General features: G+C 38.0%; 1 protein-coding gene across 2 annotated transcripts in view; it reads right to left on the bottom strand.

The window, feature by feature from the left end:
* ZSWIM8 (zinc finger SWIM-type containing 8) overlaps positions 1–17,316 on the bottom strand; it is a 53,641-nt gene extending 36,325 nt beyond the window's left edge. For both annotated transcript variants that reach the window (XM_031062315.1, XM_005417231.3), the window contains exon 1: positions 16,757–17,316. In XM_031062315.1, the coding sequence (XP_030918175.1) occupies positions 16,757–16,934 (178 nt within the window). In that variant the 5' untranslated portion in view covers positions 16,935–17,316. The remainder of the gene's footprint in view (positions 1–16,756) is intronic.
* Between the last annotated feature and the right edge of the window lie 6 nt (positions 17,317–17,322).

Genomic DNA, 17,322 nt, shown 5'->3' with positions numbered 1-17,322 from the left:
TTCTATGGAGGTACTCTATTACACAATACTAGAAAAGAGTAAACTAAACAACGTCTACAAGTAAAAGGCTAAAAAACAACTTCAGTAGTGACTGAAACGCCTGTACATTCTTTTGAGAGCTGCCAGCCTTCAGCCTGGATGGTATTCCTTTTTACCATTCCTTTTTATAAAGATCTGGTGCTGGGCATGAAGGCTAGATTAGAAATACAACATGAGACCTCATCCGCTCCAGTACTAGTCTAGCACAAGTCAGCCAGCTTGACTTTAATAATTGTACAAAGTAAGGTAAGGCAAGGCTGACTTGGCACTGAACCCATTACTGATTCATCAGCTGTACTGTGTTAGTAGTAATGAGCAGAAGACAGGTGGCCAATTATGTGGCATAACTCAGAGCACACAGCTGAAACATCTTGGGAATAAGGTGAAAGCAGTAAAACCTGGAAGGGGAAAAACCATCTTACTTATGAGACCATGCGTGGTTCTAACGTTCAGAATTTTCAATAAGGAAAAAGAGAGATTGACAAATTGTTTTCTACTTTGCAGTAAATTTCTACTATTTTTTCAATCATACTCCAAGAGTGTGTGAATTCACAATAGCTACCCTGGCACACATGTAAATGCCAAAATGAAGACATCAAACTGCCCTAAGTTTCAAGGAGGTAGTCACCCATGTAGCCAAGTTGAGACAACTCTACCTGCAATATGGCTCAGAGCAGTCTTAGAGGGTCTTTTCCCTTTTTGCTCCTGTAAAGTCAGCTGGACAGTCCTACTTTGGTGCTAAAACTAGACTTCAAATACTCTCATCTGAGTCCCAAACAAAGAGAGATCTATTCAAGAAGTTTATTTCTGGATACACAAATCTTGGGTTGGTGGATTTATATCTACTTGTAGGTAGATTCATACCCACTTGTAAGAGATATTATCAATAAAAAAGACAAAGGTACACTCAGGTTCTAGAAAAAATATTTTTTAGCAAAGAAGAAAAAGGAAGTCTGCTAAAAAAGTAAAAGAGAAAGCACCACAGCTTCTGCTCATAAAGGAAAAATGAGGGAGGGAGGGAGGGAGGAAGGAAGGCTGCAAATTTAATATTACAAAAATTAAACAGCAGTGAAGTTAAATTCTTGAGACAAAACTATCCAAGGGAGAAGATAATTTTAAATTGTGGAGCAAAATTAGCATGAATCACTACTTGCTCTTGGAAGCAGACATGACCCAACTAGAAGAAAAAGTACATTTAAAATCTTGGAAGAACAGAGTCACAAGTAAAGCATAAGCAACCTAAAACAACAATTCTCACAGGCTAAATGACTAAGAAAACCCAGGTCTGGAAGGGATTTTGAGAAGCGATCTAATCTATATCTCCTAACTAAAATGCAAGATCAAGCATATCTGAACCATTCTGAATAAATCACACCTCAATATTTACCATCACACAACATGCAGCTTTCATGAGGACTATCCTGCCCTTTTTGCAACTGTTTTGCATGAATTACAGGTTTGATTTTTATAGCCATTCTTTAAAAGCTGAAACCTTGCATAGATGTAATTATTCCTGCTGGAACAACAACAACAAAACACCTGACCCCAAAACAGCTAACACAAGCTGTGCACACAAACCTGCAATTTCACCAGCAGAACAACTTCTGTGCCAGCAGGACTTCCCACACAGAGATGAATGTGTAGCAGTTGCTTAACCTTTCCTATGAGAGAGTAGGCTGTAATAAGGTGCAGCCAACAATTACTCATAAAAACAGATCATGTTCAAAATGATGTGGCAGTATTCCTTCAGCACAGTAACCAAAAAACAGAAAAGAAACAGCTGGAATAATCAGCAGAACAGGGACCATGAGAATATCAAAGTGCTACTAAAACACAACAAAGAAAAAACAACTGGGCTAAACACTGAATGTATCTGTTATCAGGTTATTTCCATTGAGTTACTTTCATTTGATACACATTCTAAAAGTAAACTATACATACAAGTGAATGAATACAATGCAAGTGAACAACACGGACAGCAAGAGATAAGACACAGTACAAAGACAGGACACATGGCTTTCCCTGACTTTGGAAAAATGACATTTTAGGCTACATTCTCTTTTAAGAGATGAGTCTACAGCTTTGATGTTACAGCAATCCCTGGTCCCCATCTGACCTTTCACCTCACCTTTCTCACTGGCTTCACTCCTAAATGTAGTAAAGAGTAACAAAGTAATATATCTATACACAGAACAAGATGAAGAAAATTAAGTGAATCACCCGTGATAGCAAAAGCTAGTCAGAAGAACAACAAAACTAAGAGGAAACATGCAGAGTTCAGTCTTGACTGGAGAAGGAGGTATGGGGAGTTGTTACAAAATCTGTTTTACAAATCTCGTTTTAAAAATAGTAAATAATTGCTTTTTACAGGATTTCCCATGTAGAAACATAAAACTGTTGCTGTAGAATGCATATACAGGATTTCTGCTTGTTTAATTTAACCGCCTGTCAGTAAAATGCCCCTTGGCTTAAGTCAGTGATACACTGTCTCTCTGGTATCACTTAAAACCAAAATGTGCTGAGAATTCTCAAACAGGCAAGCAGAGGAAGCATTGCATTTAATCATAACATACATAAACCAACTCTTTAAAAAGATTTGTTTTCTTACTGTTTTCTGTACATTTCCTTCTAAAATTCTGCTGTTGGTTTTAGTTTATTCTCTTGCTCTTTTTTTTTCTTTCTAGAAATTTATTCTGAGTTGATGTCTTTAAGAAGTAGATGCCAGAGAAATACAGTCCTTCAGGGCTCAGACCTGGCAAGAAATATCAGAAAACATCACCTTTGTCTTTAACTCTGTAATACTTGAGGGTGAATGCTGTGAATGTATTTTTAAAACAGTTTCCTAAGGTGAACATTGCAAAATGAAACACAAGCCTTTTAATTAAAGATGTACTTGTTATTGCAAATAAATTATATCCAAGGCATTCAGGCCATTTATATTTCTTTTTCTTCTTCCATTTCACCATATAATCAACATCCTATAAAAAGCAACAAGTCTATTAAAAATAGACAAAATTAATCTCTGAATTGCAGATAAGCCACATAGTATGTACCAGAAGCATTTTGCAAAAGTCTGAAAATAAGATACTTTCTCTTCCTTTAAAGGTATTTCTCATGCAAAGCACCATCCAAAAGGCACATGAATTTTAGTTCACTATGCAAAGAGGTGTTCATTAAGAGCAGAACTGATAAATGGGTCACAGACACACCACCATAGTTGGTTTTCTATCACACTAATTTTTTGCCTCATTAAGTTCCAGCCCTACAAAGTCAACAAAAAGGGAATATCAGAAGGGTTGAACTGACATCCTTGCAGCCTACATACATCAGCAGTAAGGGTCACAAGACACATTTCTGCTTCACATATGTCTGCTTGCTGCTCTGTGGCTTTCAAGCACAGACTTGTGAGATGAGTAGTAAATACTTACTATACAGTTCCCCAAATCTCAGGCAACATTTAAAAAATGTTTATTTTTTAAATTATTAAATTTAATTATTAAATTATTAAAAAACACAGCCCATCTATAATGCACTAGTACATAATACATAGAGATGATGGAATTTTAAGAGCATCCTTGAACAGTCTTGGGATTACAATCCTGGGAGTAAATCAGACTAAGTACAATTAAATTAAGGTTCATGGTCCAGTCACAAGCAAGACAGCTGTGTTTTCAAAGAGATAAAGGAAAAGTTCTCCACCTAAGTGGAAGAGATTTTTCAGCTACTCTGTGCCTGTAAGACTTGGAACACAGGAAGTACTGAACCACAACCACCAAGCTCCAGAAGAAAACTAAATACTTAACATAAAAACATAACTGAAATAACCAACATAAATTTAAACATTTGAAAGAAAGAGAGGTAACATACAAGCACTGAAAACAATTTAACTACTTACCTTTAAACACCCATACCAAAATGGGTCAAAGTAAGGGGAGAGAGGATTTGGAATAGAAGACTGCGACTAAATTGAACATAAGAAACTTCCATTGTAAAGGCTCACAGATGAACTGCTGGAGCAGCTCTGAAGCTATACCATATAGCAAAAGACAGATCAGCTACACATATGCTGAGAGTAGACCATTCAAAGAAACACTGTAGATAATGAAGAAAACCTGATTCAAGATGGCCTCTTTCAGGCCAGTATTCAGATACTTACAACTAGGGATTAATTTCCCTTTAAAAGATCACCAATCTCTCAGCTGCACATGATCTCTTCAAATCCCACAGCTGGTCTCAGTGGTGATCAAAGAGAACACACTCATCACAGACTGCTTCAGCTCAGCTGGAGATGCTGGGTTCTTCAGCAGCCCAGTAGACACAAGGACTGAACAGACACCAAGAAGAGGTACCACTTTCTTGTCCCAAATACAACACAAGGGAACAAAACCAACAGGCAAGCCGAGGGGTAAGGACCCTGAAGCTGAACCAAGACCCTCCTGCATCAGAACCTGGCAGCTGAATGGACACAGGGAGCTGCAGCTGCACCCAGTCCTAGTCTAGCTTGACTACAAGCAGAATGAAGCATCTGAAAACCACAAGACACAAGGCAATATTCAAATACTGACTCCCAGCTGCCTTCAATTAGCTGTTTTCAGTTCCCCTGCTTCAGATTAATAATTCCATGCCATTTTGTACAAAGGGAAAAAACCCACAATGTTCCTTTGTAAGAAAAACCAAGCAAACCACAATATTGCTAAAAAGTTAAAAAATAGAAGTTTTTCTTTCACAGGTTAAGGGAGATAAGGTGAAGACAGAGGCTCCTGATTCCCCAACTATTTGTGCAGCATCAATCTTAAGAAAATAAACAACTTCTCTACACGGAAATACTTGCTGTACCAAGCTATAATAAAGTTTCAGCTACTTGTTTCTCAGATACTATGCACTCCAAACAAATTCCCTGCAAAAACACCTCAGCATTCACAAAGCCAGCTGCAACAACAAATGGAGAACAACAGCCTTTGGTGGAATTCATCTGTGTGAATTTTTCACAGACTGTGACAGATCAAGAGGGCTAGACAAGACAAGAACAGGGATCAAGTGATGGAGATAGGACACTACACATGCTACTGCTGATTTGCTGGTAATCAACCTTGCTCAGAACACAGACTAGAGGGATCATTCTGACCTGAGGGCTCCTTGGTTTTGTTTTCTCTTAATGTTTCTGTACTTTTAAAATATCCACATACTCATGGCAAGCAAGCACAGCTAAACAAATGATCTAGCAAAAGCAGCAAGGACAGGACTCTGTAATGCAACCCTCAAGTATTTCAGGCAACTAGCCACAGGAAAAACTCTAAAAATTTGGTTTTATCCAAGAGACTTGCATGGCAGGATGATATTCTCATCATGGAAGAATGAAAGTATTTATATACACACACACATGTACACACTTTTTTAAAAATCAAAAAATATATTCATAGAGAGAACTAAGTGATCAACAAATGAGCAAAACACTCCAGAGAACAAAGCAAGAGTCACTTTGAATCACAGGTACACTAATTTGTTCACAAAAAGAAACCAAACAAGAAACTAGCAGGATTATTTGGTTTTATTTTTCTGTCTATGCAATTCACTCATTAAATATGCACATTAGCCTTCTTACTGCCTGTAAACTCTCAATTAAAAATTTGGGGTTTTTTTAAATTTACAGACAAATCTACTCCTCTTATTTGCTTTTATCTTTCTCCTTCTCCATTGCTACTACCCCCATAAGCTTACTAACAGCACTAAAACCCTAATGGGATCTGTGTTTACAAGACCTTCTTATATCTCTTATTTCCTCAGCCAGAGTTATGCAACTCTTATCTGATCACATAAACATTTTGCAACAGTAAAATGACATTGAAAATTATGTCAATGAGTTGCAAATGCAGAGATGTAAGGCCATGTTGAAAGCAAAAATAATTTGGGGGAGGCCTACATCAGCCCTAAGCCACACAATGACATTTTTATGTATAAAACAGTTGAAAAGATGAATAAGCAACATAATTTTTTCATTAGCATTTAATGGATAACACTGATGAGATTCATAGCCACAAACCATTAAAAAAACAGATCCCAGATGGGCAGATTGCAGTCCAGAGTAGGAAACTTCACACTTAACTGACAAACTGCAGCACTATTACTGCACAAATTCCATTACAGACATCACAACATTTTAAGAATGGCAGTTTTTTTAAGCCAATGCAAAAAGGGTCGTTTTATCACAGGAGGGTGTCCAATTCACCCACAAAGTCTCTGCTACCTGCAGCAAAAGCCATAGCAGAGTCAAATTTCATCTGAATTCAATTGCTGAAAACTGCTTAACACTACATCACAAACAGCTCCTATGTGTAAGTCAAAATATTTAATAGCTCAAATTATCTTTGGTTGCTGGATTTGGATTTCCCTTCAAAATGAGAGAAGTATATTATTTGGCTGACAGCATATACATATCTCCTGGAATCATGACTTCTGCCTCCAAGATTAAGATAGTTTAGGAAGCTATAATTAGTTCCTTCTATAAGGCAGGCCTTAATATACATTAAAATATCAGAAAAACTATACTTGTATTTTATTAGCACACAAGCCCTGTAGAATTGCAGAATACAAATGATTGCAGATTTAGAGGGCTGAGTGGGTGGGGGATCTTTTCAAGTGTCAGTAGTTCTAAACCTGCTAAGGCTTGCAGTTCCCTTCTGCACATTTCTGACAAACCCACTTCACTACGGTTTTCTACATTCACTCTATGTACACAGAGTTAAAAAACCCCACAACTGAAAACAACTGACTTAACTTTGTTAACCTGTGGAGAAGTGACATTACCACTGTGTTAACACCGATCAGAGAGACTGCACCTCAAAACAGTTTTTGCTAATGAACCTGAGCACCTAACAGAGGAAGAATGCCACACTCAGCACAATTCCTGCTGTTTCAATATTAAACTTATTTAATACTATTTTATCTTCAGGTCATTATTTTTAAAGTTATGTCTTTAAGCATTCCAGTGTCATGCCAACTCCTGGTAACACCTTCACTTGACTTCATGAGTCAAAAAAAGCCCTAGAAAAATAAAGCTGGTTATGTTTTACAATGGTAAGCAATAACTGACCAGAGAACTACAACTCAAAAGATGCATGCTGTCTGTTTAATCCAACATTAAGATTTCTAACACACTAAGAACTTAAAGAGGTGCATGTCTGAAAACTTTTTGCACTCTGAAGGTCAGCTGGCTGAAGAACAGATTCCCCTTCCCTTGCAAAAGCTCTCTTCGTTATGTCCTTAAAGCATCATAACTACAACATTCTCACTATATTAGAAACTAGATCTCTACAAAGAAGATCACTTTATTAACACCTTCAGAACTATAGTTCAAGGAAAATGTAGAAAGCTACAAGTTACATTTGGTAACAAAGAATATGTTTGATGAGGGAAAGGAAAAACAATCCATTCTTTGATTCCATGACTTCAGGACAGAAACACCAGCACATTTCTCCAACACTAACTTGAAGTCCTAAGACCCAACTCACCTATGTTCTGCCTAATGTTTCAAGATTTTGTTGCAAAGGCATACAGTGCACCCACAGAAAACATCTGCTCTTCAAACACAACTCAAATCTAGATCAGAAAGGTGGTTTTTCCATCTAATTTTATTACTAATCCTATGCAATAACTGTGAAAATCTGCGCAAGGCTATGTTGATGAAATTGGAATATTCTAGGGCCTTTTTTCCAACTCTCACCTACTCTAACATGACTGAGATCCCAAAACTCTGATACCAGTATTAGGCAGGTAATGCAGCATTCACAACTTGACAGTCGCCTCTGAAAATTCAGACAAGAAAATTCTTATTTCAAACATTTCCATTTCCTTCCCTAAAAATTAATTCATTTAATAAAAAGAGCAGCCTGGGCAAGCAACAGACAGCTGCTAGAAATCCTAAAATAAACAGCAGATTTTTGTAAAGCAAGACAGACAGTGCTACAAAACACTGCATTCATGCCAGTGCTGGCCAAGGTTTCATGACAAATTGGGCAGCTTGCATTCAAAATAAGTCTACAGCTGATGAAGCAGATTAGCTTCAGGCAAGTCATTTCCCCTGCACTGTTACTCCTTGCTCTCTCACCCTGTGCAGAAAGAATTCTGCACAACCAGGATTGTGCATTCAGAGCACAGACATCAAACAGCTCCTGCCTCCTGGATGCAAGACTCAGTATTACCAGTTATTCCCACTCCTGCCCCACACAAGGTATTTCAAAAGCTCAGAATTCAAAATTTTCTCCAGTGGCCTATGACCAAAAAAAGGCTACAAAGACCAACACAGACCAAATATTTTTCTGATTGTAGATGATGGAACACAAATATAAATCAAAGTCTGAGTTCACCACAGCTGAGAATCAATCTCTATCAAGAAGTATTGATATGTTTTCAGACACAAAAGGAAGTCATACAAAACACCATGCAACCTCCACTATTTATTGTGCCGGTCTCTACAGCACCATCCCTAGTAACCATCCTTAACTATAACATGCAAAATTAATTCCTAACCAGCTTTTTTCAAGTGTCTAAATAAATGCCAGAACAGTATCACTTGGCCTCCAAACAAATGCACTGGCAAACACTGAAGAGGTGCATTTACTGAATGTATCAGCATGTCAGGAGGCCAATTTCTGGGGGGTTGATGGGAAAGTTATCATCTGAAAAGAATAAAGGATAAGGCATTCTCACCTCTAGAGTAAAAAAAAAATTAAACAACTGTCAGGAACTAGAAGAAGGTATCATCTCTTAATATCACCAACTGGAAACCAACAGAGGTTTAAATATCTATTTCATAAATACAAGAACTTAAATATCTAAATTCTTTTGAAAAAAATCTTAGCTGACTCCTTTTTCTTTCCTTTGGTTTGGTAAAAATCTCCCCAAATCTAACCTCAGGCTTCATGCAGGGTAACAGAGCTCAGTCAGCAATGACCTTCAGTTCCAGGCTGTCCCCCCCAGTCCCAAGGCACAGCAGAGCAGTCCCAGCCTGTCTGAATCCCCCTGTTGGACACAAGTTTCCAATGCTGGCAGCACCCAGCCTGCCCTGAGCTCTCAGCTCCCAGCAATTGCATTTTCTCCTACTCAAGGTAAAGTATTCATGTGATCATATGTTAATAACCTACAGCTGGAGCAAGTCCCTCTTCTAACAAGAAATAAACTCCCTTCCATTTTCTCCCATCACCTGCAGGGAGAACAAAACAGGCCAAACAAAACTGGGTACAAAGGCACATATGAAGCAAGAAGGCATCTACAGAATGTTTACAGAGGAAGGGTTAGTTACAAGCATGTCTATTGTTTCCAGTGCACAAAAATAATATCTAAAGCATCCCTGAAAACTGTGAGGCACTGATTAACTGCAGTCCATTGCATGAATTTTGCAAGACAAATGAATAATATCTCCCAAGATCTTCCCAACATGACAAGACTGAAGCAAAGTCAACCATCTTCTGAAAATGTCCCCATGCACTACTGCTTTAAATGCAAGCAAGTAGTCAATGAAACTTGGAGAGATATTAGGTCAAATACAACCTTCTCTGCAAAACATGTATAAAAAGCCTAAATTACAAGTATTTTTATCCAGACCTCTGGTAAACAAATTTACCAGTTACATTTCTTTCTTCCTCCTATCTCAGCATCCACTGACCTAAATATGAGGTAAGAAATGAAATTACAAGAAATATGCAATAGGAACTGTAAAGAGCTCAGGAGAATTGCTAAAAGATGCCCTACAGGCTTCATAAATGTATTAGCTTCTCAGAAAATGGTAATTTCATTTGTACACCTATTAATTACACGCTACCTGCAGGACTACCGTGAAGCTTCAATGTCAAACCCTGACCAGGTACTTTTACACTAACAATCATTTCCTAAAAACATGGAACTTAGGCATTCAAGCCATCATTAGGCTATTCAATTAGCCTCGAGCATGGATTAACAAGACTTCGTGTTGGTGCACTATCCAAAGGATGAGACAGATGTGATTTTACCACAGAAGAATTCCAGTACAGGGATATTAAAAAGAAAATAAAAATCAGTCACAAGAAGAATCAGTCTCAAGAATCACAACTGGTGATACACAAAGTCAGGCAAATGGGAGCATGTGCAGAGACCAGTAAACTTGAAACAAGACACAGACAGATTCCATAAGGTCATACAATAGCCAATATTCACAGGTTCAGAAACTTTTCTGTACTCAACCAAGAAGCTCATTTTGTCACACACATTGACAAGATGCCATCAAGAATGGCCCTAATGCACATAGGCATTATTTTAATGAATAGCTCTAAGAAGGAGGCTAGATGGTATCTTGACTACTTTTATTTTAAGGTCGACTCACTTTTTCTTTCCTTCTGACTGGGGAGCACCTTTAGAGATCTCAAGTCCAATGCAAGCTAGAAACACTAATAATGATTCATGGTAGAAGAAATGTTTTATTAAAACCAGGTACTTCTCACAGCATCACTTTTCTCAAAACACATAATTCCAGAAGATTTTAATTAAGAGATATACTGCAACCTGACAGAGCTCCTTTGTTTCACTCTTTTCAAAGACAGCACCTTTCCAGCTGTATGGAAGCAAATATAGATGAACTACAAATAATGAAAACAGCAAAGTTTCCACAAGCCTTCCCCGTAATGTCTAAAGCATATGGGGAAATGTGGTCAAAGACATCACTTCCAGTCTTTTCTGTTAAACATGCTACACAACTACCCACAGCCTTGCCAGAAATAAAGAAGAAAAGATGCATCAAAGAACACACAAACTGTGAGAAGAATGAGAAACTTCTGATTGCTAATCTTACACTGAACTGCTCAAGACTAGGCAGCATCAGAGGAGGCAATTTTAAAATGTGACATATGGTATTTTGAAATTAGAATCAGTATTTCAAGTATTTTGTACATTATGCACCACTGCTATTTAATGTTTAAAAAATAAAATTCTAAATGTAATATTTTAGCTAATTGACACCTATGTGCTTTGACTTTCACTTCTGGAGGATTCAGAAGGCTGTTACAAACCAGGAAGAGGGAGGAAAGTGTTTATTACACATAAAGTGCATTAAAATAAAGCTGAAAAAAATAACTTCTAGCCATGACACTATTTTATATTAGTCTTATAACTGCTTAACACTCTTACACTTAGATAGGTAATACCAAATGTTGTTGGTCTAAAAGGAGCAATGAAATTTAAAAGACATTATTCAACTTTAAGAACCAAAGAATAAACAGGTTTTGACTCCTTGTAAAGTTTCTTGTACAAAAACAAACAAACAAAAGCTTCCAAATCAATTATTGATATTCTAAATAGACAAACATTTACTCCAGAGTTCATTAAAGTATGTAAACATCTTTTGAAGCTGTACATTCTTTTTTTTCCTCTGGAACAAAGTACTGTGTATTACCTAGGACACAGAAAATTAAAGACGAGATGCTCTTTGCTCCTGGTTTGTAACTGGCATAAGAGACACTGCTCAAGTCACTGATGTCCATTTCTGTTCCCTCAAAGGTATTGCTGGGGAAGGGAGAGAAGAGGGGTTTTGTGTGTTTGTTTAAAAGACTGCAAAACAGAGGTTGACTTCAGAGAGTAGAAAAAAAAGGGCCTGGCCACAAGTCAACATGAGCAATGTGAAATCTACTCCCACAGCTCATATGCTGAATGATTTTTACTCTGGCTATATTAATACCTCTAAACAAACTTTCTTAAGTTGATTTCTCATTTCTTCCTTCCTCACTAAAACAATATAGACTGTACAGAAGGTGCTATTTTTCTGCATACAGGGTATGCTATGGATTTGTGCTGTTCCTCAGACAGAACTGGAACTCCAAAATTGTAGACTTGCATATTAAATCACACTTAACTGCTGGGTCTTCAAACACACAGATCATTTCACCATAGTACAACTAGAAACAATAATCAAACCAGAGCAAGAGGACACAAAATGTACAATGGCCCAGCACAATTCATGAAGCTAGGAGGACACCACCTACTGAACAAGCCTGCCTGGTTTCTTGAAACTTCCCATTGCTTTGTGAACTCATCAACTCAGGGAAAAAATCCCTAACAGGGAGAGGGGGAGATAAAGAAAGGGATGGGAAACAAAGGCAGAGCACAATTCAGAGTCTAGATCAAACCTGAACCCTTATTACACCTGTGCCTCCCAGAAGTGTGAGCTGACTACAAAATCTCCCTCTTCATAGGAGAGGCACAAATAAAGCAGAAAATAAAAAAAAAAATCAGTTGTAATACACAGTAATGGCCAGTAACAAAACAGCAGCAAACCAGAGAGTCTCCATTTCAAGCTTCACTAGGCTCAAAGAGTGGACACACTTTGGGATGATACCAGCATTCTTCTCTGATTATACCAAGAGTCCAAAGAGCACACAGTATGAATTTGAAAGAGACTAAATATTCTTTCTGCTGTTTTCTGAAGTTACTGCTTGAACAAGGATTAACTTGAATTTCTTAGTTAGTGGCAATTGTGAGGAAGAAACAGTGCTCTCTATACCATTTATTCTTTTCCTGTGTAAATTAATGAAAATCAGTCACTGTTATTTTACCAGCACAGACACTGCTCCGACTCTGCTCTCTAAACTCATGATACCTTCAGCTCAGGCTCTGTATATTCTCTGCCAATGATATTCTCTATACAGTTTGTAGTTTTGAGGCACTGTGCCCAAAACTTCACAATGTGGGTGCTCCTAACAGTTTGAAAGAACAAAAACTGTCTGGGGCTGGATAATGAGAACATTTTCCAAGAGAGCACTACCTGCACTGTTTCTTAGTCAAGTCTGAGGGGGTTCTGCAATACAGTATACAATAATTCAAGTTTACAGTAAAGGAAAGGAAAAAAAGTCAAGTTTTCTCACTAGCTGCCTACTGAATACAGATTCAACACAACTCTTCAGCACACTTGCAACCAAATCCACCATGAATGAATAAATATAAAATGAATAAATATATGTGAAGGCACTATTTAACAATCCTAAAGTATTAATGCCAGCTTTCTAAATGTTTGGTAAATGTTTATGCTTCAGAAACTGTGAAACAAAGGACTAAGGGTGGGAAAGAGCTTAGAAGCTTTCAGGAAGAAACAAAGGCACAGTGGGTTTGAAGAGATAATGAGTGTACTTGAACACTTATTCTTACAAAATCTATCACAAAAATATTTATGTGAAGTTACCATTAGATGTTTAAACATTTGCAGAAAGACTACACTTACTTCAATTACCAATGAAAAATACAACTGCTATAAAAAGTGAGAAAGGCATGAGAAGATCATAATGGCTCCTGGGAAAGAACAGACTGTCCAGAAAAGGGCAGAAAAGGCAGGTGGGTGCATTTGTTAGTAGATGGGTAATAAATTGGTGGAATGTAATTTGATATGTAAGAAAAGGAGCTGGAGTTACAAACCAGCTCTAAGAGCCAGATAGTTCTGGACACACTGCAAGGACACTGTACTTTCAAACATCCATTCACCTTAACTCCAGAGCAGAATCCTCTGTCTGTGTGTTCAGTGAAAGCCTCTAATCAATGATGCATACAGGTAACAACTGGCCAAATATCAGTTAGAAGCATTACACCACTCAAAATTAAAAACACAAGCGGTAAAGCAAGTAATCAAGGCAGTTAACAAGAGAACAAGGCATTTGTAAAAACAAACATTCCAAATCATCACGGGACTCCCAGTACTCCCAAAACTGACAGGTTTCCTCCAGGATTTCAGTGCAGGTGAATTAGTGGAGATGAAGAGTAGTTTCAAAATCTAAGGGCATTCATGACGTGGACACAACGCATTCCTTCTCCACAGTGGCAATTCTACACACAAGGAGAAAATTCCTTTCAAGAGTGCAGTATAGGAAGACTATAAGAGGACTTTAGCATAGCAGAAATCAAATATGAGAAAAATCAACCAATTACAATTTATTTTTCTGATGTAACTACTCAAGATACCTGATTTTATAAAGAAATCAGTTCCAAGGATTATATTAGAGAAACTCAAACATTTCTCTCCCCCTTCCACCATCTTTCTAGCAAACCAATGGGGTGATTCACAAACAAGTGATTAACTCATCTTTTTGGCAACCCTCTGTAGTGAATACTGTATATATTTGCAACAAGCTAACCCAAGCCTTATTATGAAATTTCCAATAAGCATGACAGTAATATTAAAGACACTCAAGAAGAAAATAAAAACTTACAAAAAGTAAGAAAGCCATAACTACCTGTATGCAGGTAGTTTGTTTGTTTAAGAGCTCTTCCATCAGTCTTAGGGGGATTCTCTTTGAACCAATTAAAGAAGAACTGGACACTTACAAGGACAAACTGAAAACAATTGAAAAAGCTAGAAATCCTTTCTATTACATAACTTGTCTGACTAATTCCACACCAAAATACAGGCTGAGCTCCAAACTGGAGGAAAAGACTAACAGAATATAGTTCCTCTTGTTTCCTCTAAGCATTTAACAGAATAACCTAGTGTCTAACCTCACTTTTTGTTTGCATAGGCAACAGCAAAATGGCAAACTGTGGAAATAAAAACACACAGCCCAGTTTTGAATTATCACATTTGAAATGACTCACTACAAGCAGCAACCTCAGGACCCAGCAAGTTCTGTGTTTTCTGACTCAAAAACACTGTCAAGAAGAGGTATTAAAAACAACAAAACTGGTACAGGAGTTCTGAAATCCAAGGAGATTCCAGACAATGACAGATCTCACATCAGACCAGACTTTCTGGCAACACAAGTGTGTACAGTAAAGTACCTGCAAGTGTTCCACATTGGTAGTATCATATGTGACTTCACAGCGTGAGTAAATAATTATTTAAGCTGCAAATCCACATTCACATTCTTCTAAAAATAACTCTAACCAGAGCCTGGGAATTGCCAGTAAGGGCCTTACAGGAGGCAACAGTATCCTTTCAGAATGTCCCTCCTGTTAAAATAAGATTCTCATACAAAAGAATTAGGTGTCTAATAAAACCTGAAATATATGAACCAAATATAAGCAATAAAAGCTTTGCCTATGCAAGTCTGCAGAACCCAGAACGAAAACATCTCAATATCATGTAAATAATTACAATTATCACAGCAACACTAGCTATTGTATTTTACATGTCAGAAAAGAGCCTGAAGATTGCAAATATGCACTATCTACTGAAGTATCTTTTCCTTTTAATGCAACAAGTGGGTGTCAGCAGAGAGAGCAACTGCTGCTTGATTTAATTCAGTCAAGAGAGCTCAAGGAACTAGGTCAAGACCCAGAAGAACATGCACTCATACACTGAATCAGTGGAGAAAAGTTGGCTAAAAGCACCTAGAAGTTGAAAAAAAAAATCATCTTTGCAAACAACAGTCTGACTTGCAGAGCCATGCAAACCAATGCCATACATCTCTGCCAAACTAAAGATGTCTTTAGTTCCACACCAGTATGTTTTTAAAAATTCAGCTCCTTTCTAGTAAGATAACACATTCAACAAGACTTAATGCAAAACATGAAATAAATATATCTGTATATGCTCTGCCCCATGCACAATGCTTACTTCTGCATCTCAGGACACACAGATTTTACAAATGCCAACACAGTTCCCCTTCTTTATAGCAGTAGAATTTAAAACTTAATCTGCTCTGGAAAGCCTGTGGTTAATGCGAAGTGTACTTTATGGTACTAAACCAGTGAAAACTGAATATTTGTCCATAGCACAACATGGCCAGATTCCAATTCAATTCAATATAAATTGCATTTCCTGTTCATGTAAGGGCAATATTCAGAAGAGAATAAAGTTTTACAGTTCCAGACAGGGAGATATCAATGAGGCAGGTGATGGTTAAAGATCAGGAAAAGTACTGACACTGGCCTGAAGAAACATAAGATAAAAAGAAAAGTAGAGTTTGTGTAATTTCTGTTAATTGTGTGTCTGGTTCTGCTTAAACATCACCTGAATTCCAGGGTCGTGTTGCAGTAGAATAATACAGAAATCAAGTTTTGTTAAAAAGAAAAAAAAAAAACCAAGCAAAGAGCTAAGAGGTATATGTTAATTAAAAATAAAATTCATTTGCTAATGTTGCCTATTTTGCTGTCTGCTATTAAATATAAATTACTATCAGCAGAAAAGAAATAAAACAACTCTTGAAGCAGGCACACTGCTGCTCACTGACTTCTTTGTGGCGGTGGTAAGGCCTTCTTGCTCCACTACTGCAAAATAAAGAGCTAATTTACTAGAAAAAGGAGAAATGCCAAGAATCAGACAAGGAAAATGGACTGCTCTATACAATGATGGCTTACATGGCTTTACATGAGTAGCTTGATAGAAGTAACAAAAACCTCTATGAAACCTTAGTGGACTTCAATCAAAGCCTGTGGGAACCTATGCAGTTATTCCCAGCCAAGTCTGCAGTTTGTTTATAGAAAACAGTTTTCAGATTTCCAAGAGCAATCCCACAGAATCTACTAAGAGCGGCACCACGATACTACGAGTGCACCCAGGTGAAAACTCACCTAAAAGACAGCATTGCCTTAATAACCCCGGTGAACTCACAGTTTTAATCTCTGCACAAAAATTATCCCGACAATGAATCATACATAGGAATTCTCTCTGCTGCTCTGACTTTCCTTCTGCAGATCTCCTCACCTACCACCCCCCTTGCCCCACAACTTCCACGAATCCAAAGAGCATCCCAATTAAACCGGGTGACCTCACCTTTCATTTTGACCGTGGGGGAATTGGGTCCAGCCGATTGCTTCCTCCATCCTCTCCAGTTCTGGCAAAGGCTCTCCGCCTCAGAGATGAAGGAACAAAGAGAGTCTTCCTCAAAGCGATCGGAGTCTTCAAATGAAAACCTCTCCCCGTCCTCCCACTCTGCGAACATGAGTTCCATCACATCCGACAGGCGACGTGGGGGAAAAGAAGAAAGACAGGAACAGCACTGCTCACTTTTAAGAGGTGAATGGACTTGAGGGCTCTTGCAATACTTAAAATCTCGGTTTTGATTTGATCCCCATACTACAGTACCAGGAAAAAACAAAGTCAGCGCTGTCTGAGATGAGAGAAGCAGGAAATAACTAAGGGACAGCCGGTAAAAATTCCATGGGGGGAAACAAAAAAGTTCTTTAAAAAGTTAAAAAATGCTTATGTCCACAGAATGTACTTGAGGCGGAGGGAGCTGGTTAGTCCATGAGAGCTGCCTCCAGGCGGGACAGGTGCGCGCCGGGCATACGGAGGGTCCGAAGGCTCCCGGCGCTGCAGGACGAGGGAAGGGGCCGGCT

The sequence above is a fragment of the Geospiza fortis genome, unplaced genomic scaffold (genome assembly GCF_000277835.1).
Source record: "Geospiza fortis unplaced genomic scaffold, GeoFor_1.0 scaffold130, whole genome shotgun sequence".
Lineage (NCBI taxonomy): Eukaryota > Metazoa > Chordata > Aves > Passeriformes > Thraupidae > Geospiza > Geospiza fortis.
The sequence above is the reverse complement of the archived record's forward strand: the minus strand, read 5'-3'. Positions and strand labels throughout refer to the sequence as shown.